The sequence below is a fragment of the Pseudorca crassidens genome, chromosome 13, assembly GCF_039906515.1.
Source record: "Pseudorca crassidens isolate mPseCra1 chromosome 13, mPseCra1.hap1, whole genome shotgun sequence".
Lineage (NCBI taxonomy): Eukaryota > Metazoa > Chordata > Mammalia > Artiodactyla > Delphinidae > Pseudorca > Pseudorca crassidens.
Genome location: NC_090308.1, coordinates 87329625 through 87352139, shown reverse-complemented (window position 1 = coordinate 87352139; position 22515 = coordinate 87329625). Strand labels below are relative to the sequence as shown.

The 22515-nt window shown below is 35.1% G+C and overlaps 1 protein-coding gene across 2 annotated transcripts in view; it reads right to left on the bottom strand.

The window, feature by feature from the left end:
- EYS (eyes shut homolog) overlaps positions 1 to 22515 on the bottom strand; it is a 1666475-nt gene that overhangs the window by 499700 nt on the left and 1144260 nt on the right. For both annotated transcript variants that reach the window (XM_067702876.1, XM_067702877.1), the window contains exon 29: positions 6686 to 6915. In XM_067702876.1, coding sequence (XP_067558977.1) covers positions 6686 to 6915 — 230 coding nt within the window. The remainder of the gene's footprint in view (positions 1 to 6685; positions 6916 to 22515) is intronic.

Below are 22515 nucleotides of genomic sequence, written 5' to 3'. Positions count from 1 at the left end.
TTTATCATTAATTTGTTTCAGCCCCAATTTTAACTAAGAAAATTATTAGTACTTACAGTTTTTATTTAAAAAAAGAACTGGTAAAAAGTCATTCTTACATATTCATTTCCATGATAACATAATATTCTCTTTGTCTGGAACTTTCTCTTCTCTGTTTTTCAAAGGATTGGCACCTTCTGATTTTTAATTTTAGATTGAATGACATTTGCTTGTTGTAAATTTCTAAATGGGTCTTTCTCCACTCCCACCTCACCCCACTCTATTCTTCTTTGTTACAGCACTCTGTTTCAGAGTCTATATATCAATTGGAATTATATATTTGAACATTTACTTCTCGATTGGTTTATACTACTTGTAAAAGACAAAGAGAGAGCAGGGAATATGTCCATCTTATTCTCTAATGTGTGATCAGTGTTTGAGGCAGTGCTTAGCACATCAAAAATATGCAAAGAATGTGTGGTAGAAATGTGCATGAATGACTTCATCTGACAATTTGTAAATGAATTAATATATTAGTGTAAGAATGAGAGACACCTTCTCTATAAGAGTCATGGCCTATTTCTGTGTGAAAGGCCTTGTTTGACATACAAGTGTAATATGCATGTCTGACATACAACAAAGGTCAGAGCTGGATTACAAATCTGGCAGCTATCAGTGAAGAGATCGTGTGTAAGGCTTCAGGGTTCTGTCTAAAAGACCCTCTAATCTAGCAGGAGGCAGATAATATAAGCACAGATAGTTAAGAGAAGAGAGACAAAAATGAGTGTTCTAGAGTTTGTTAAATAAACGACTTTTTAATGCTTACTATTTTAACTAATAGTATAGTGTAGTCTGAGACATTCTATGACTTCGTAAGTAGTGAATGGTAGCTGACCTGCGTGTCTGGCTTGTCTTCCCTTCCTTGCATCCTCCCAACCCACCCTCCATGCTCACAACCACTTGAAAACTTAAAGACAAAAATGTGATCCTCACACCACCTCTGATGACTGACTCCATGTGTGGTACTAATGTATAGGTGTTCCACTAAGGATTTTTTAATTGGATGTGTTGAATGGTAAGGGAATTAAAGGATGCTATTTAAGTCAATAAAGGAGACAAATAAAATAAATGTCATCCATTTTTGATGGGCACAGGGGTATATGTTTCCCTCCTCTTCCTAGATGGAAATTTCTAGATTATTACCAATGTAAGTAGAGAGATTGATGGACATGTAGTTTTTACAGTTATCAGCACCAGAATGAGGGGGGAGCTGTCATTTTCTACCAGCTGAACATGGTGCTCATGGTGGAGAATGGCAGCAACTGGTGGTGCGAGGGCAGGGAAGATGGGGGCCTTCCCTTGCCCATGCTCCAAAAACAGAACCCTCTGTCTCTGCCCACAGGTGGTCTCGTCTCCTGTCAGCCTCTGCCCTTGACCTCAATCCCCATTCACTCTCAACTTAACATCTTAATATTTCAGCCGTTGTCATTTACTGATAAATATGCAGCATTGCCCTCTGCTTTTAAAGATGGATTTTCGGGCAGGAATGTTATGTTTGAAAAGGCCAACACCCATTTCTTGGCCCTTCTCTGACGATGCAGACCATCCGTCCTCTGGCCGGGAGATAGATCATTGTTATTAGATGCTGACTATCTCTGCCTTCTTGGCTCCGGAACATCTGACATCCAGCTACCTGACTATAGTTAACAAATACATTCAGACTACTCTAATATGCCTTTAAAATATGTTCTGATTACGGTAAAAACAAAGCAGACATTCAGGCCGTCTTTTTTCAAAAAAAAAACAAACAAGACGAAACACCTAGTAAAACCTCTCATTTTTATTTCTACGTTTGCAATTTACTCAGTGCAGCTGACCTTTAAGCATATATGGAACATACAGAGACAGGATATCAAATAAATGATTTCTTGGTTTTTAATGTATGGCATTTAAATACTCCTTTACTACACTATTTATAAAACTGTTTTATAGAACACTAAAAAGTATGGGACTGTTTACAAATGTTAATCCTACAATTAATAGTCAGAGGCACATGCTTTCCTGCAGCACAAAGCACTGATATTCTAAATCTGTCACTCTGAACTTTACAGTAGGGGACAGCCATCTGCCTGCACACAGCCATCTAAAACAAAGCAAGAATACAGGCTCTTCTGTCTCTCCTGGTGAGATGCAGGATCATTACGACAAAGCAGGCAACGAGGTTCAGCTAATATGAATTAAGATAGCATGTGTTGAGAAAAAAAAGGAACATATTAAATCAAACTGATTCTATAAGTCAATATTATTAGGTGATTAGATGATTTGATAAAGTAGCGCCCAGGATGTAATGCCAAGTACATGGGAAATATGTGTATGGGTGAACTAGTACTGAGTCCTACAGCCCTGCAAACCCTTTCTCTGTGTTGCTGAATCTAATGCTATTTTAGTTAAAACTCACACTTAACTGGCACCTCCATTTTGCTGTGAAAAATCAAGGTTGTTAAAATAAAATAATTTAACATTCTCTTACAGGTTGAATGTATGCACTGGAAAGAAAAAGGAGCAAGGCTATGAAGAAAAATCAGTTTTGAAAATATCTTTATGGGTAGATGACTCTGCAATTATATATTTTTTTCAGAGAGTCATGTTCTTTCATCATCTATGTCTAGATTTTTCTGAAATTCAAATATTCTTAATCTACTTTCTACATTATAGTTTTACTGAAATCATTATGGAAAAATACTACCACTCAGTTACAATTCTTTTCAGATCACCCAATATGCTTCTCAGCTTACTTTTAAGTGGGTCATGAAAAATTATTAGATTAACATTAACTTCTTTGTTTTTCTGATTTTTGAAATTTGATTTTTTAAAGAAAACTCTCTTTTCCCTGACATAAAGATACATTTTTATAAACATGAAAGAGTGAGAAAAATTAGAAATTCCATGTCATATTAAATTTGATTTTCTAACGAGTGTAGCAATAGAGCACAGTGGTTAAATGTGAATTGTGGAGTCTGCTGAGATGGCTTCTAATCTCATCTCCACCACGTGCAAGCTGTGCGACCTAAAGGGAGTAATTTAACAGCTAGAGGCCTTCAATTTCTCATTTGTAAATGGGGGTCATTTAGAGAGCTGACTTCGGTTGGGTTACTCTGATGGTTAAGTGAAATAAGATGCATGAAGCACCCAGTACAGTGTCTGGTCAATCAGAACTCTTCACAATGAGAGTATGCAAGTTTCATTCCTAAAGCAGAAGTTCGGATGGTTTAGATGTTGAATGTACTCAATAAGGGACTCATTTAAGCAGTCATTTTCATAGCAATCTATCTGTAAATTCTAATCATTTTAATACTGACAACAGTTCTCAGAAATTATATATTATAGGATCATATGGTAGCTCTCCTGGGCATATATCCAGAGAAAACCATAATTTGAAAACACACATGCACCCCAATGTTCATTGCAGCACTGTTTACAATAGTCAAGACATGGAAGCAACATAAATGTCCATCAACAGAGGAATGGATAAAGAAGATGTGGTACATATATGTGATGGAATATTACTAAGCGTAAAAAAGAACGAAAGAATGCCATTTGCAGCAACACGGATGGACCTAGAGATTATCATACTAAGTGAAGTAAGTCAGACAGAGAATGACAAATATGATATGTTATCACGTATATGTGGAATCTAAAAAAATATATGATACAAATGAACTTATTTACAAAACAGAAACAGACTCAAAGACATAGAAAACAAACTTATGGTTACCAAAGGGGAGAGGTTGGCGGGGGGGAGGGATAAATTAGGAATTTGAGAATACACACTACTATCTATAAAACAGATAAACAACAAGGACCTACTGTATTGCACAGGGAACTATATTCAATATTTTGTAATAACCTATATGGGAAAAGAATCTTAAAAATTGTGTATATATATATGTATATATAAACTGAATCACTTTGCTGTACACCTGAAACTAAGGCATTGTAAATCAATTATTCTTCAATAAATGAATAAAGTTATATGATATATATATATATATTATATATATATGGAGAGAGAGAGAGAGACAGAGAGAGAGAGATTTAGAGACTGTGTATCCAAAGCAAGATTTTTAGCAGGTAGTTGACATATTTTGAAGCTGGCATACGATACTATTTATTGAAATCTATGCTTAGAAATGGTGCATCTGGCCAACCTGGAGAATGCTATATATAAAAAGCCTCGTTATGGTACCAGATTCCTGAATCATGGGCCTTAAGCAATAATCCTCATCTGTGATCTGGGTTCTAAGATGCATGCTAGTATGACTTATATTTAGAGCATTAGATTGAGAACACAAACCTGTTCTTGGCTTTCTTCATGACTGAAAGAGGAAAGATACTTAACATGAATTTAGATGGTAAATGGTTAAAAATAAATATGTATATAAGGAACAATTATTTACAGTATAGCACAGGAAGTCATACACAATATCTTATAATGACCTATAATGGAGTATAATCTGCAAAAGAAAAAACGGAATCACTATGCTGTACACCTAAAACCAACACAATACTATAAATGAACTATACTTCAAGAAAAAAAAGAGTTGAACAAGGGAAAAGGTATAATTTTTACAATTAGAAATAATATTCTCAATTCTAAAAATGCACATCTCATCACAGTCTAAGTTTTATACTGAAATATTTCCCCAACAGGCAAGAACAACAATAAAATCATAGGTAATACTATGATATCTAATAATCTAAAGAGTCCTACTGCATGAACTTTGTTTAGTGTATCATACACCTCAGATATAACTGACTTAAAGTTTCTTTAAAAAAAACAATTGTCTCATTGGTAATGATTATTTGTTCACACTTTCTGACTATACACTTAGAAATAAATATTCTGTGGTAGATTATCTGGTTTTAGCACCATGTTATCATAAAATTTATTAGTTTAAAAAATACTGCAAAATCAACAGGAAAAACAGTTAAAATATAGAAGGTAGAAAGTGCTTAATAATGTTGGAAAAAATGAAATATTCCCAAAAGTGAATATAGAGCAGAGTTCCCCACTTCTTTTCCTGAGGTCAGTGTCCTACATTCTGCCACCCAAACACCAAACAAACCTCAGTCAATCCTGGGGTTTAATTCCAGGTAAACCCAGGTTTCTCTTTTTCTGGAGGGAAGTATGGGTCACTGTGTGAGGTGTTAAAGCCACAGAGTGAGGGGTCCGAGGAGAGGACTGAAGCTCAGTGGGAAGACTTGTGGTTTGGCCCGTACGGGGGACAAGGGACACATTCCGTAACTGAGGACCCCTGTTTTCACAACATCAAATTCATCACTGTCAGTAAATTCAGATTTAAAAAAACCTTAAAATATCAGAGTATATTTTAAGAAAGGTAAGGAGGGTATTTTGCTAAGGCTTTACCTACTGTGAAATTAAAGAAAGAAAAAACCTCTCAGGTCTACATATGGATCTAAAAGATCTTTACCATCCAAATTATGTCCCTAGAAGTCCACTCACGGTATGTAATACCAATGGTCTCAGATGGCAGCAAAACATGCATGTCTCATGGTATTTTGCAGACATATAAAATATTCACTCAAAAATCAAGCAATAGTGATGTGTCTTCAAAACCATTTTACAGTTACAAAATAGACTTTAAGGACACGTTTTTACAATGAACATGAAAATAGACCATGTTTCCATTTCTGTGCTTTTGATTGTGCTTCCTTGCTTCCTTGGCTAAACAGCAACGCATACATAGCAGTCACACAAGATTGTTTGGGAAGGAGAGCTGAATAACACATACGTATACCTTTGAATTCTCTTTTGGACGTCCCACATTTTGGTATTTAAAAAAGGAGTTATTTAACACAGTCTCGGAGAAGCAGTGAAATTCTCTGCCGTCTGAATCATCACCCAGTAGTAATCCCTACCCCTCCCCTAATTTAGAACTCGTGGTCAATTTTACATAGAACAGAATGACACTCTCCAGGCTTCCTGCAGGGACAGGCCAGCTGCGTCAGGACCTAATGCTTTGGTCATCTGCCCGGGGCATTTCTGGCTGTCTTGCCCAGCACTGCTTTAATTAACTGAGACACTCTTAGGAGGCCATTAGATGTTGACAAAAAGGGAATTTTCTTTTGATTCATCAATAGCTTAATTAATGCTAAAACCATACTCTTAAGCATCAGAAAAATAATGTGCTCTTCTTAAACACCAAAATAACTTCAATACGGGGATCTGCTTTTGAAATATAAAGAAGCGATTTGATTAACAATTAAGCAATAAAAATGTGAATTAGAACTTAATTGTTTCTATGGTGACAAAGGATGGATGCACCATAACTTTAAAGAAACTCCCTAAATAGCACTACATTTGAATTTTAGTTCCTATGTTGTGTGGCGATTGCAAATGTACTCTGAATGGCAGTTCTAATGAAAAAAAAAAAAAAAAAAAAAATATATATATATATATATATATATATATATATATATATATATATATATATATATATATATAGTTGGTTCTGCAATACTGAACTGAAAATGTTCTATCAGAATGCGTTTTTAAATAAAATTATACAGATGTTTCTTGTTTGTGCTAATAGCCATCAACGTGTTTATGATAGGTTTCTATTGTTTTCCACCCTCTGGAGAAGTTTTGAAAAGGAAATACAGGGGGATAGTGAAGATTGGTTACCTCGTTCACAGAACCGGCCGGTGAAATGGAGCGGACAGTCGCACTGGAAGGAGAAGACGCCCCCCGGGAGGAGGACGGTGCGGCAGGTGCCCCCGTGGTGACACACGCGCCCTTGGCACGTGGCCGGCGCCACGCGGGGGACGAGTGAGGCCCCCGGGGAACCGGCTCCTTCCGCGGCCCCAGAAGGAGGGACAGACGCGGATGTTGCTGACGGGGTAGAATCCTGGGATCTAGATTTATAAACAGATCAGAAAAAAGTAGTATAAGTAAAAGAGCCAGGACTTAAATAGAAATAACAGAAACTTTGGTTTAAAATAAGAGGGAGATAAAACCAATAGTCATCCAAGGTTCAGCTGAGGGCACATAGGATTGTCACGTTTGTTCTACAATTGTAGGATTTATAAATGTTGCAAATGGGACCGTGGGGGAATCGTGGAGTCAAGATACTTGTTTCTTCTGAGAAGCCTCATTAATTTCCTCAAAGTCCTGAGAAACCTGAATGCATCGGCCTGTACAAGCCTGAGTCAGTTCTCTAACGTAAAATAATTCAAATTTGGGCTAAACATAGTTCTACTTCAGCTCTTCTAAACCATGTGAGCCTAAGATGAAGAATTTAGGCCATGTGACATTTTAGTGGTAAAACTGCTTGAACTTGAACTATTTCTAGGTTGATTGCTAGCAATGTGTATTTTTCAAAGTCACTTTCATTCATTTTAGGAGTTAACCAAAAGATATGCTACAAATGACTCTCATTTTTTTCACCAATTTTACTGCCAGTTTAATTTTTTTCTTCCCTAAAAACTAATGAACAGAAACCAATTTCCTTTGAATTACTGTAAATTGACATTCCTTACTTTTACATTCAAAGCCTCTTGATAATCGAATTCCTCTCTGCTTTCCAGCCTGTTTTATCATGATTCCTAATAAGTACCTTAACTTCTCTCAAACCAAGTGAGATTACTATTCCTTAAAGACCCGGGCTTTCCTAATTTTTGAAGTTTGTTCAAACCACTTTCTATGCATTGTTGTTCCTCTATTCCTGTGTATATTTCATCTAACGTGCCAAGTCAAGATCTCCATCATTTCCTCAACACAGCCTTGTTGGTTGCTCTTAGCCCACCAAGGTGAAATTGATGTTTCTCACCTTTCTAAAATTCGATGACGTCATTGTACCACTGCTAGAATATTTCCCACCTGCTTGTAGTATTATTATTTTATGTACATACTTCTACTAGGTTGTATGTACACTGGTCACTATTTTTTCCATTTTTCTTCCACACACAGATTCCTCATTTTGTCAGAATTCCCTATTCTTAGTAGAGACTTTATTAAGTATTTGTTGAATTAATGTCTTCACTGTACTCCTGAGTGTTTTGTGTTGTTTGAGAACCAGTGCTTTTGAATATTTTTTAACATTTTATTTTATATTATAGTTGATTAACGATGTGTTACCTTCAGTTGTACAACAAAGTGATTCAGTTATCCATATACATATATCTATTGTTTTTCAAATTGAAATTTTCACTTCACAAAATCATTGAGAGTTATCTTTTAAATGTAAAAAATCTTGCTGCAATAAAAATAATCAACAATTTAACTATCTGAGTAAATCTTTATTTTGTACACTGTTATAAAGATAAAATCTTGGTAAAAGAAGTCAGTTCAAAAATATTGTCTGAGTGACAATTAGAGACAGTTATTTTTGTGTCTACTTTGTATTCATATGTCAACTTACTGGGATAAAAAGCTGAGGAAAGTGAAATAGATGATTCATAAAAACATTTTACGAAAATAATGTTAATGTGCAGGTCAGTTTCTTTTGTTTTACAGTCCTTTTACAACCTGAAATTCTTCTTTATGTTGTTTATCATAGTTTGTAACTGTGAAGAAAAGAAAACGTTGCCCGTGTTCCAGTTCTACAAGGATCAAGCCATTCGCCACTGCAGTTGCCCACTGACACTGCACCTTTCAGGAAATTCAGGATGGAGAAAACAGGAAGCATTCTGTGTTTTGCATACTGGCCTTAGGTAGTTAGGATGCACATCTAAGAAAAGATTTCAGTGAGCCCTGATTCTTGCATCTTCCCATACACAGAAAAGCACTAAAATCATTAATTTGAGGTGTCTATTCTTTGTAAGTAGCAGTGATCTCCTGATGTTTGACTACATATTTTTTTCCCAGTGAAAAATACATATATGTCTTGGCTCCCCCCTTACCTCTTTGAATAGTTTCTCAGAGCTTGCTGAGAGTCTGCCTCCCAGGCTGTAGTCCTCAGTAAGACATGAAAGCTCAACTCACAGCTCTTATGTTGTACATTTTTTAAGGTAACATAACCATATTTTAATTTTTATAGTTGTTAAGCCTGACTCTTTTCTTTCTGCTCTGGACTGCAATCTGCTCTTTTCTTCATCATATCCCTAATAACAATGCTTGTTCCCAAGTAAGCTCTCCGATAAATATTTTATAAATGAATTTGAATCATTTTTGTAAATATACAATGTATCACTCCACTCACCAGAAAAATAGCAAGTAAAAATAATTTGGTTATCTTTGGGTCAATTCATAACTCCATTACTTAGCTTTTTAGTTTTATAGATAATATAAAATCTAACAGCTTTGATGTAACTTTACAATCAACTTTCTCTGATTTCATTCTATTGGATTAGTGTAGTTCTCCCCATTTGTTCTCGCAATATGTTTGTCCCTATAAGGTAACTTCCGTCAAGTTAAATGGCAATGCTAATTTGAATTACATGGGATTTATTACTCAGCATTTCTTGTTTTAATTTAATTTTTAGTTTTAGTGTTTCTGAATGATTTCACCATTTTCTCTAACTCTTGCTGTGGACTTCATGAACTGCAGTCAATCACATTTTTCTCAGGAATAAATTAGACTGAATTAAATGTCACTAGTTCTTTCTCCTACTGTAGCTGCTCAGGGAGCACATGTCTCACCTGAAAAAATCAATGTGTTGCACATTTAAGTTGCTAACTGATTACACAGAAGTAATTACTATCAATTGATCCATCAATTAAAATGTCAGAATCATAAATCAACATTTGAAAACTGCATTAACCAGATACATTTTATCTTATTAGGATCAAATTTTATATCTGATATATTATTCTTAATAGTCCTTGACTTTCAGTATTTTTTCACTAGTTATAAATTATGCCATGAATTTACCTATTTTAGAATTTAGAATTAAAATAAATAAAATTTATTCAATTTATTATATATTTTACAAGAAACAAAATATCTGTTCTGGTTGTTAAATTTTAACTTACTTTTACATAAAAGATTAAAAATATAAAGTACATGTGAATGTTTATTAAGCACAACCTGATGACAGTCATATTAATATAATTAGCAATGTGAAAAAGGAGCACTAAAATTATAGTTCTTTTTAATTCTAAAAATCATGAATGTATGAGAGCTCAGAACTAAATCAAGGCTCAGGGTTTTCAAAATTGTTTTTAAAATAAACAGCACTGTAAAGATTGAACTTCTTTGTCTTTCTTAACTAAATACTTGATTTACTATAAGTCCAAAATAATAAGCCCGAAGAATCTGCTTGATTGCCTCTTGGATAACTTCGGACAAAAGTACAGTGATGGACCAGTCACTGTTATAACAAGTAGTAAGCGCTCAAGAGTCTTTTTCTGTATGAATTAATAATTAAATAAGATATGCTAATTTTATTCATAATCAAGCCTGATCCTTAGAGGAAGACACCTTGATGTGACAGTGATTGCTAATCTCAGGGGCAGGGGTGGGGGGAGCTCTCAGTGGAGGAGAGGACGCTCCACTCTTTGCCCCTCTCTTCCAGGGGCTCTACGGAATCCCCTGAGGAGGGCAGCAGCTTGAGGGGTTTGCTTCTTGTCAGCAGACACTTGTCTGGCCTCAGTTTCTTAGAAGGAGGAATGGACTTGCTCACAAGTGTAAATCCTGGAAGACCTGCTCACAAGCAGAGAAGGAGAATCTTTAAAATCATGATGAAGTATTCAAAGAAAGAAAGAAACTGAGCTAAAGAAATTTTGACCTTGTGGCTATTAATAGTGAAGGGGAAGAAAAGTTTTCAAATCATTACAGATTTTTAAAAGCAGTAAAATAAATGTGTTATAACCTAGGCAACAAAAAACCTGATTTACAAATAATATGTATAGATACTTTTTTTTTACAAAAGTGAGAATTATAGTATAAACACTCATATTCCAGTCTGCTTTGTCTTTTCACTACTAGAATATTCTGCTCTTTATTTTTTCACCTAAAAATTATGCTTAGTAGGCTGCACTGTCAGTGAATACAATTCTTGATTTTCCATTTAAAAGCTGCATAGTGTTATATTGTTTGGATATACACCACTGATTCTATCAGTTTGGAGTTAATATATTTAAACTATTTCAGGTTTTTCCCCCTGTTATCCAGATCATAAATTAATGTTAATAGCTATATCAAGATATAATTTACAAACTAGAATGAACCCATTTAAAATGCAAGTTTTAATGGATCCAGAGTTGTGCAACTATCACCACAGTATAATTTTATATTTTGTCATTCCCCAAAGAAATCCCATATCCATCAGCGCCACCTTTAGCCTACTTTCTGTCTCTATAGATTTGTCAATTTTGGACATCATATAAATGGAATCACATAATATGTGGTCTTTTGTGCTGGGCTTCATCACTTACCATAATGTTTTTAAGGTTCATCCATGTTTTTGCATGTAAAATAACTTTATTCCCATTTATTATTGACATTTTATTTATCCATTCATTAATTGATGGTCATTTTGGGCTGTTTTTACTTTTGCCTACTAAGGACAATGCTATTATGAACATTCATGTCCAAGTTTTGTCTGCATTTTCTTGGGTATATATACCTAGGAGTAGAATTGCTTGATCGTATATCCCATGTTTAACATTTAGAGCAACAGCTGAACTATTTTCAAAAGAAACTGCACCACTTTCCATTCCTACCAGCAAAATATGAGAATTCTAATTTCACCACATGCTCATTGGATCATATATTCTTAGAAGAATTATGTGCATTTAATTTTGTATGTATATAGCACAGATATATATTTATTTACATTAACACCTAGTAAACTGTAACCGTTTATTCCAAAGTGTTACTTCATTTCCCTCAACTATTCTCTTTGTAGTCTTTTTAAAGCCCTTTTTATTTTTTTTAAGTTACTATTTATTTATTTATTTATTTATTTATGGCCACACTGCGCGGCTTGCAGGATCCTACTTCCCCAACCAGAAATTGAACCCAGGGCCCCAGCAGTGGAAGCGTTGAGTCCTAACCACTGTTTGCCAAGGAATTCCCTATAGTCCTTTTTAAAAGTAGTTTTCTGAACAGGCTTAATTAATATCTCTTACTTTATCCTGGATCACACCTGAATAGACCAGGTAAACAGGTAAGCAGTACTCCCTTTGAGAGTAAGGTACTGGAAAAGTTACTCAAAGTGCTTACTCAATCTTTCTATACATCTATTTTTCTGCTTATGTATTATCAAAATTCACATGCTTGTATTTACTATGCCCATATCTATATGTATATGTGCATGTATATCTATATCTATATCTACCTCTATACCTATTTCTGTTGAGTTTCTTAGTGATTAGGACTTTGATTCCCAAGCAGATAGCCAAGAATACTTAGTGATGTTTTAACTGTGGTGGCTAATAGGAAGAAATCCAAAGAAGAATTTAATTCCTACTTCAACTCTCAAAATCATGAGAACACCATAATATCAAATAGATTTTTTAATATAAAATAGAGCCCTTTGAAGGAGAAAAACCATATGATCATCTCAATAGATGCAGAGAAAGCTTTTGACAAAATTCAACACCCATTTATGATAAAAACCCTGCAGAAAGTAGGCATAGAGGGAACTTTCCTCAACATAATAAAGGCCATATATGACAAGCCCACAGCAAACATCATCCTCAATGGTGAAAAACTGAAAGCATTTCCACTAAGATCAGGAACAAGACAAGGTTGCCCACTCTCACCACTATTATTCAACATTGTTTTGGAAGTTTTAGCCACAGCAATCAGAGAAGAAAAGGAAATAAAAGGAATCCAAATCAGAAAAGAAGAAGTAAAGCTGTCACTGTTTGCAGATGACATGATCCTATACCTAGAGAACCCTAAAGATGCTACCAGAAAACTACTAGAGCTAATCAATGAATTTGGTAAAGTGGCAGGATACAAAATTAATGCACAGAAATCTCTGACATTCCTATATACTAATGATGAAAAATCTGAAAGTGAAATCAAGAAAACACTCCCATTTACCATTGCAACAAAAAGAATAAAATATCTAGGAATAAACCTACCTAAGGAGACAAAAGACCTGTATGCAGAAAATTATAAGACACTGATGAAAGAAATTAAAGATGATATAAATAGATGGAGAGATATACCATGTTCTTGGATTGGAAGAATCAACATTGTGAAAATGACTCTACTACCCAAAGCAATCTATAGATTCAATGCAATCCCTATCAAACTACCACTGGCATTTTTCACAGAACTAGAACAAAAAATTTCACAATTTGTATGGAAACACAAAAGACCCCGAATAGCCAAAGCAATCTTGAGAATGAAAGAAGGAACTGGAGGAATCAGGCTCCCTGACTTCAGACTATACTACAAAGCTACAGTCATCAAGACGGTATGGTACTGGCACAAAAACAGAAAGATAGATCAATGGAACAGGATAGAAAGCCCAGAGAGAAACCCATGCACATATGGACACCTTACCTTTGATAAAGGTGGCAGTAATGTACAATGGAGAAAGGACAGCCTCTTCAATAAGTGGTGCTGGGAAAACTGGACAGGTACATGTAAAAGTATGAGATTAGATCACTCCCTAACACCATACACAAAAATAAGCTCAAAATGGATTAAAGACCTAAATGTAAGGCCAGAAACTATCAAACTCTTAGAGGAAAACATAGGCAGAACACTCTATGACATAAATCAAAGCAAGATCCTTTCTGACCCACCTCCTAGAGTAATGGAAATAAAAACAAAAATAAACAAATGGGACCTAATGAAACTTCAAAGCTTTTGCACAGCAAAGGAAACCATAAACAAGACCAAAAGACAACCCTCAGAATGGGAGAAAATATTTGCAAATGAAGCAACCGACAAAGGATTAATCTCCAAAATTTACAAGCAGCTCATGCAGCTCAGTAACAAGAAAACAAACAACCCAATCCAAAAATGGGCAGAAGACCTAAATAGACATTTCTCCAAAGAAGATATACAGACTGCCAACAAACACATGAAAGAATGCTCAACATCATTAATCATTAGAGAAATGCAAATCAAAACTACAATGAGATATCATCTCACACCAGTTAGAATGGCCATCATCAAAAAATCTAGAAACAATAAATGCTGGAGAGGGTGTGGAGAAAAGGGAACACTCTTGCACTGCTGGTGGGAATGTGAATTGGTTCAGCCACTATGGAGAACAGTATGGAGGTTCCTTAAAAAACTACAAATAGAACTACCATATGACCCAGCAATCCCACTACTGGGCATATACCCTGAGAAAACCATAATTCAAAAAGAGTCATGTACCAAAATGTTCATTGCAGCTCTATTTACAATAGCCCGGAGATGGAAACAACCTAAGTGCCCGTCATCGGATGAATGGATAAAAAAGATGTGGCACATATATACAATGGAATATTACTCAGCCATAAAAAGAAACGAAATTGTGCTATTTGTAATGAGGTGGATAGACCTAGAGTCTGTCATACAGAGTGAAGTAAGTCAGAAAGAAAAAGACAAATACTGTATGCTAACACATATATATGGAATTTAAGAAAAAAATGTCATGAAGAACCTGGGGGTAAAGCAGGAATAAAGACGCAGACCTCTTAGAGAACGGACTTGGGGTTATGGGGAGGGGGAGGGGTGAGCTGTGACAGGGCGAGAGAGAGTCATGGGCATATACACACTAACAAACGCAGTAAGGTAGATGGCTGGTGAGAAGCGGCCGCGTGGCACAGGGATGTTGGCTCGGTGCTTTGTGACAGCCTGGAGGGGTGGGATGGGGAGGGTGGGAGGGAGGGAGACGCAACAGGGAAGACATATGGGAACATGTGTTTATGTGTGACTGATTCACTTTGTTGTGGGGCAGAAACTAACACACCGTTGTGGGGCAATTGTACCCCAATAAAGATGTTAAAAAAAAATAAATAAAAATAAAAAAAAATAGAGCCCTATTGAAATATGGCTTCAAAGTTTTATTTAAATTATCATTTGCCACTAGCTCTAAAATTTATTAAATCAAATTTAGTTTGATTTAATAAATTTTAAAATAATTTTATTTGAGTGCATAACAACACAGAAAAGTGTTTGCTGTTTAAAATGTATTTAATTGGCATAATTATATTAAAAGAGGAAATATGTGAAATTACTGTTATTACATGTAAAAATCTCATTTACCACTCAAAATAAGAATTAGATACCAAAGCAACATATTATACATGGAAAAATCAATCTAAACAAACATAACCCCAAGCTTTACTCTTGCTTTAATATAACATTATGCAATAGAACAAGAATTATGTCCTAATAATTAATTGAATAAAATTTAACATTTTAAGGCAAGTTAATCACTATTAACATAATAGTGTAATTTAAATGTCTTGTTTTCACATTGTCTAATTTTTCTCACTAAAATAATTCATTTCTCATTCTCACAATCTTCTATTCTTTAGCTCTTACATATTCATAGTTAGGGTTCTTGAGACCAGTTATTCTTACATGATGATGTTCAAGCATCATCATGAGATATGCAAAAATTTTACTCCACGGTATTCCAAACTGCAGTTTCTCAGTATCTACAGTGGATATTTTTGAAAAGCTGGACTCCCCTTGATAAATTCTGATTCTCCCTTCTCATGCCAGCCCTACTGAGGGTTGTTCTTGATCACAGAGTGCATGCAGGATCTGATTCCACAGCCCAAAGCTGGATGAGACTTAGAGGAATGCTTTCTCCCTATGTGGAAATTCAGAGTCATCAAAACCCTGGATTTCTCTTTTATTTTCTTGCCTTCCATATCTCAAATTCTATTCTTCCTTTTTATTTAAATAATAAAATAGCTTCTTTATAGATTCTTTACCTTTTGTTAGTTTTATGATCACATTTCTTTGTCAGTACCTCTGACTTTAGTTCCTATTTTTTCTAATCCATCCTTCTCACTGTTCTTGTTCTTATTACTCCCATGCCAAAGATTATCCTAATTGAAAGTATATATTCTTCAATGATTTGGTTCCATTTACCTTTCAGTTTTATCTGTTTGCAATGCCTTAATATATGTCCAATGTATGTTCTAAACATATTCTAGTGTAATTTTTTTCAGTATTCCATGATTTATGCTTTTCATATAGCCTAGGATTTCCCTGAAGTACACTTTTACCTTATTTCTTCCTTAGGACACAGTTCCAAAATTATCATCTTAGAATTACTTTGGTTCTTCCCTAGACTAAATTTCAACAACATTATACACATATCTACCTAAAGAAATAACACCAAATAACTAGTGTCACAAAAGGTACATAAAGTGAGCATTTTCATTCATATTCTCCTCCAGACCCAATGCCAATCTGCACCCAAGAGGCAATTAATCCGTGTTCCATTTTGTACAAATACATATCCAGTTATATGGACATATAATTTAGTTTTCTTTCTTTATCAGATTTTAAACAAGTGAAATTGTATTAGTAAGGGTAACGCTAGCTCCTGTAATGGATACACCTTGAAATCTTGGTAGCCTAGCAACACAGAAGCTTATTTCTTGTTCATACAAAGTTCAGTCAGCAAAGGTAGAAGCCGGAGTTCTGTTCCCTGTGGCCGTTCAGTGATGTTCAGGGTGACATAAGCTTCACTATTCTCAGTCTGTGGTTTTGAGGTAGCCTTCAGTGTCAAGTGCAGATACCCAGATACCAATCAGGATAAACAAGGGGGGAAGAGGGAGCACGGAGAATCTTACACCATTTCACTCTACCCATAGGCCAGGACTTGGTCACCCACTGCAAGGGACCATGGGGAAAAAAAATCTAGCCATGTACCCAGGAAGGCAGAAAAACTAGCTTGGTGAATCTAGATAGCTTCTGCCATGGATATCATGTTATAAATACTGTTATTAAATAAAATTATAGCAAAAAAAACTTGCAATTTTTTCTTCACTTTCAGTTACAAAATATCTTGGTGATCTTTTATTGTCATTATACATAGATAAACCTTAGATATTTTAATAGGAGAAGTTCTTAGTGTAAAGGTATTTAAACATTTCCCTACAGATAAACATTTGTCAGTATATTTTCAATATATTTTTTCAATTATAAATACTGCAGTGAATTCACTGTACAAATATCTTATGAACACTTATGAATATACTTGAAGAATAAATATCTAGAGGTGAAACTTGTTAGGTCAAGTAAATATGCTAAATTTGTACTTTAATATATATGTTATTAAAGCCTGTACAAAATTAAGCTCCTCAATAGTTTTGGATTGTTACTTTCCTCAATCCCTCATTAAAACTAAATCATGATTAAATGTCATTAAATATCATTACAATTAAATATTATTAATTTAATTGGTTATATATCTGATAAATGAGAATTATCATTTATCACTGTTGTTTCATCTTCTTTAACAATTTTTAATCTATTATTTGTCATTTACATTTTATCTATTTTAAATCACTAAGATACGTACTTTCCTTGCTTTTTTCAGATTGTTTTTACTTATCAATTTATAGGAGATAATTATATATGATAGATAATGATCCATTTTATGTCTTTTCAAATAAGATTTCCAGGTCTTTCTGAGCATTTTGTCATGTTTTCCTGTTGTTCTTGTTGAACATTTAACTCCAATTCTCCTTCTTTAGTAGGAAACTTGTCTTTCTTCTCCAGATTCTTTTAGGAAATTCCCTTTGTCTTTGTTGGCTAGTGGTTTTTCACTGTGCTGTGTTAAGGAGAGAATTATTTTCATTCATCTAGCTTAGTTTTATTCCAGTGGTCTTTTCTATTTGAAGGACTTCCATTTTTTATCTATTCTGGAAAAATTATAGCTTTCCCACATTCACTCTATATGATCCTGTTAAAACATTTATTACATAAAACAAAATTTCCTCATTTTATCCTTCATATTCTCTGCTCTTTTTGCATCTCCCTCTCTCTTGATTCATAGTAATTTCTTCAGATATATTATGCTGTTCATTAATTCTCTTTACTGCTCTAATTGCTGTTTAACTTGTCCATTTTTAAAATTTAAATTATTATGCTTTTACTTTTTGATATTCTGTTTGCTTATATTTTAAAACACTCTACTCAGTTTTCATGGTATCGTTTTCCTTACATTACTTTAATTTCCCTCTTTTGTTTCTTAAAAAAATCAGGCATTGAGCTTTTTATTTTGTGTCTGGTAATAAAAATATCTGGTCCTTGCAGATCTAAGTCACCTCCTCTTCTTTCTGTTAACTCCTCTCCCATGTTGCTTTTTATATCTCCTCAAGCACCTTGTCATTTTTCACTGTAGGCTTATAATCTCTGCAATTTTATCTGTGAGAATAATTGGAGGCCTGAGTATAAGACACTCCCCCAAATCAAACTTGTGTTTGCTTTGCCCTCTCATGAAGATGTTGAACTTCAAGGTGGAAACACTATAAGATGAATTTTTCTTTACGATTTTTGAGTAACTAGAAGGTGGCACATTTATGACAGTTCCTGGACCAAGTCACTGCTCAATAAATATTTTGAATAAGTGAATGTTATACAGGTTTGGGCCACAGACCTCCACATTGGGCTAGTTTAATTTGCTGTTATAGTATCATACATAATTATTATGTATTATACATATGTTTATATGCTATATATATATTGTATTATATCGTATTATACATAATATGGTATTAAGCACAATTAGTGGAAGGTTGTTTTCCTTCTCACTAAAAGTGAGGCGTAGTCAGGAAAATTACCTTCAGGATCATTTTGTTTTCTTTTTTCCTTGTCTTTACTTTTTTCTTCCTTCCTTCCTCCTTTTCTTTATGGGGGGTGCTGTAAAGGTTTCTCTCATGATTTTGGAATTTTAGTAATTTATTTAAAACCTTTAATCTAATTTAGCATATATTTTATGTCTGTCCTGTAGCTGGAATGTTTTTTTCAGCTGCCACACTACCCTCAATTTTTTTCTTTAAGCTTCCAGGAATTTCTCAAAATGCATGTCTGTTAAAGGAAGCTGCTATTGCTTTTCAACATGGGTATATATGAATGCAGAATCTGAATGTGTACATGTGCATGTCTTTATGTTTTGTATTTTGGATAGATTCTCGGTGAAAGTAGACTTAGACATGTGTGTACAGTTTGCAATCTTTAGAAAATGTTTAATATTATTCTTGTATACTTGTACTATAGAACACAATTGCTTTTCTATGATTATGTCTAATTTTTGGAACTTAAAACCTTAAAGCAAATTTATTTATTATTTACTTACTTAAGTATCAACACTTCACATAATTCTGACATATAGTCATTGATAAAGATGTATTTCTTTACTTTATAAATTTTCTAATCCATCGATATATTCTGAGATATAACATAAAAAGAAGCAAATCATTTTTAAATATAAAATGTAATGGATCTTTATGGAAACTGAACTCTATATCATGGATCCTTAAAGTAATATATAAATTCATATTCTAATGCTGATACTGTTTACATTTTTGAGATCAAATTAAATCTATAATTTATAAAAACAGTAGTTTTGACTAAGAATGTATTTTTGCTTAGTGACTACATTTAGATTTAGAAATCATTGAAGTTTGAATACTTTTGAAGAGTAAGATATACATAAATATACAGTATTTTTAGTAAGCATTTTATGTCAAATGAGAACAGTTATTATATTAATTAAATTTAATTTATTTCCTCCATTGTGGAGAGGTACTACTGTGGAATACTTCAAAATTAACATAAACCTACAGGGACGAAGAGTATTCTAAATTATCAGCCAGGATTAAAAATGTGTAATTACATATTATCTGGAAAGTGCATCTAAATTAGAGAATGATAAGCTGACAATCAAGTTGTCATGATTAAAGCCAGGGACTTAACTCAGCAGTTGTAAGAACGTGTGCACTGGTAAAGACAAATGCAAGTTTATCTTCTAGTCTTATAAGGAGAGAGGGGTTTTCTGAGGTTCATAGGAGCCCCAAGGTGTTTATTTCATGGAAAGGATTCCTGTAAGGAATGTGAACCTAGAAGTTACCAGCCAGGATTTTAAAAATGAGGAGTAGCCAAGAGAGAAGGCATGCCCATCAAACCAGAATTCACGCCTCTTCATTCATTCATTTATTTATTCAACCTACAAGGACTTATAGATTTCTCTCTGTGCACCGACACTCACTAATCAAGATGACATGGTGATCAGTAGAACCTGGCCCTCTTTTTATGAACTTTCAGTTTTGTGGGGTTGAGAAAAAATAGGCAATTGCAAACCTGCGTAATGCATCGAGAGCCAACTATAAACCTAGCTCTGCTCTACTTGTTTCAAATGTGCTAATATAATTTAATTCTCACAAGAATACAGAAACATGACTTTATTTTCCTAAATTTAAGGATGAGAAAACAGAGATACACACTTAATAAAGTTGCTCAAGGTCTTGAGGCAAATATATGGTAGAAATGGATTTGAACCCATAGAGTCTGAATCTTGAACTAAAATTTTCAAAATTTTTACACTTGTGGGAGGAGACAAGAGGGGACATACCAAGGACAGGGTCATGGATAGATGCTGTGGGAAGGTAATGGAGCAAGGACTATGAGGAAAAGCTTCCTCACGAGGGTTACAGCTGAGTCCTAAAAGGCCAGATGGAGTTGGCTGGAGAAGGATGGTGGGAGGGCCCTCAGAGCCCCATCAGGGGGTGTTTAAGCCCCAAAGAAAGAGACAACAAGTGAGGAGAATTGCAAGTGGTCTGCCATGAAAGCAGCTACAGAGTGTGTGTGTTTGTCAGAGAGAGAGAGAGAGAGAGAATCGATGAATCTAGGGAGACAGGCAAAGGCTGGATTATGGGAAGACTTGTTGGCAACATTTTAAGGCAACATGAAGTCATTGGAGCAGAACATTGATGACCCACGTCTGTTTTTGAACTCTCATAAAAGTTTTAGTGTAGAGGTGGTTTGTAAAGGAGAAGTAGTTGGAAGAAACTGAAGTATTATAAGAATGAAAGTAATCAGGGACTTGAATTAAGAGAATGTTATTGGGGATGTAGAAACTCTTCACTTCTCTACAAATTTAAGAGAAATTTCGTGTTGAGAGTTTAGTTAAACTGCTCCGTAATACTGCTGCCTTGGCAACCACGTTGCATGGCCAAGCTGCCTCCAGGGTGCTTGAACTGACACTGGCCCTTCCCATGAGTGCACGTCCTAGACAGCAGCTGGCAGGGGCACCAGTAAAGATGACACTCTTGTGGTGAGCAGTCTCCCCATCCCCCCCCCAGAGACTTTCCCTTCCTTGCCCCTTAGATAAGATCCACAGGGAACTTACCAAACCCTGCTGTTTTGGGTTTGAATTGACCCATCTGGCTTTAGCCCAGGAACCCCAATACATTCCCCCTGTGTACACTAATAAAGGCGTGTGCCCCAGGTCCTACTTCTCTCTCTGCCTGAATCCTGCCTTGAGCTCCCTGCATGGTTTTCAAGGACCTGTGAGCAATAAACTTCTCTATTTCAATTCCATTGTGATCTTTTGTTGAACCACAGTTCACTGTCCAACTCCTGGGGCTCTCCTTAACAAATGTTAACTGAACAAAGTCACAACACTTGATTTCTAAAAGGACCTTGTGATCAAATTTATACATGAGATGTATATCAGTCGGGGCCTCTCAGAAAATAGAGACACATTCAGAAAGGGTAAATGAGGTGATTTTAATGAAGAGACAATTTTCAAGTTGGCAAAGTTTAAGAAAATCAGCAAGAGATAGAGAAGTGTCCCAGGAGTACACTCTGCTACTGTCATTGGACCTGAATGCGCAAGCAAGTGAAATACCTTCTGTACTGTGGACAAAGATGTAGGTGTAAGAGGCTGTGGTCTTAGAGACAAGCATGCGGCCCCCACAAATCTACATCCAGCTGAGAGAGAGTGGAGAATAAATAGATTTCTTCCTCTTTCTACTCCTTCTGTGTCCTGTCATCTCACTGGCTCAACATATTTACAAGTCAGAGGCCAAGGGGAGCTGGGTAGTTGTAGCCCCTAGAAGTCAGCCTCCCAGAATAAGAAGCAAGGTAGAAAGAGATGGAGAGAGTATATCTGGAAATGAAGCAGAGAATGTCTAGTCCAGGGGGAAAGAGAGCAAGTGTAGGTGAGTCTTAGGTATGGGGTTTGGGTAACTGAATGAACAATAACAACAATAACTTTTAGTGAGATGGAAGATATAAACTTCATGCTGGGCAAAAATTATCTCATTTTTGGTCTAACTGGATGATATTTTCCAGAAATTCCTAGTAACACCTATCCCCTTTTCCCAGAAATGATAGATTTTTGACTTAAGAAAATATTTCTTTGGCTATCTGGGAGAGAAGAAACTTGGGCACGTGAATTTATATCACCATTTTGCGTGAGAAGTCAATAAGATACATCTTTTATAAATAAACATTGATCCATTTAATTACATTCTTGCTCAGTTGGGTCATGAAATCACAGCCCTGAATGTCATCATTTACCTGGGGGCAGTTAGCAGAATTGCCAGTGATGTGGCCAAGGGGTATAATCATTTCTCTAAAAAGA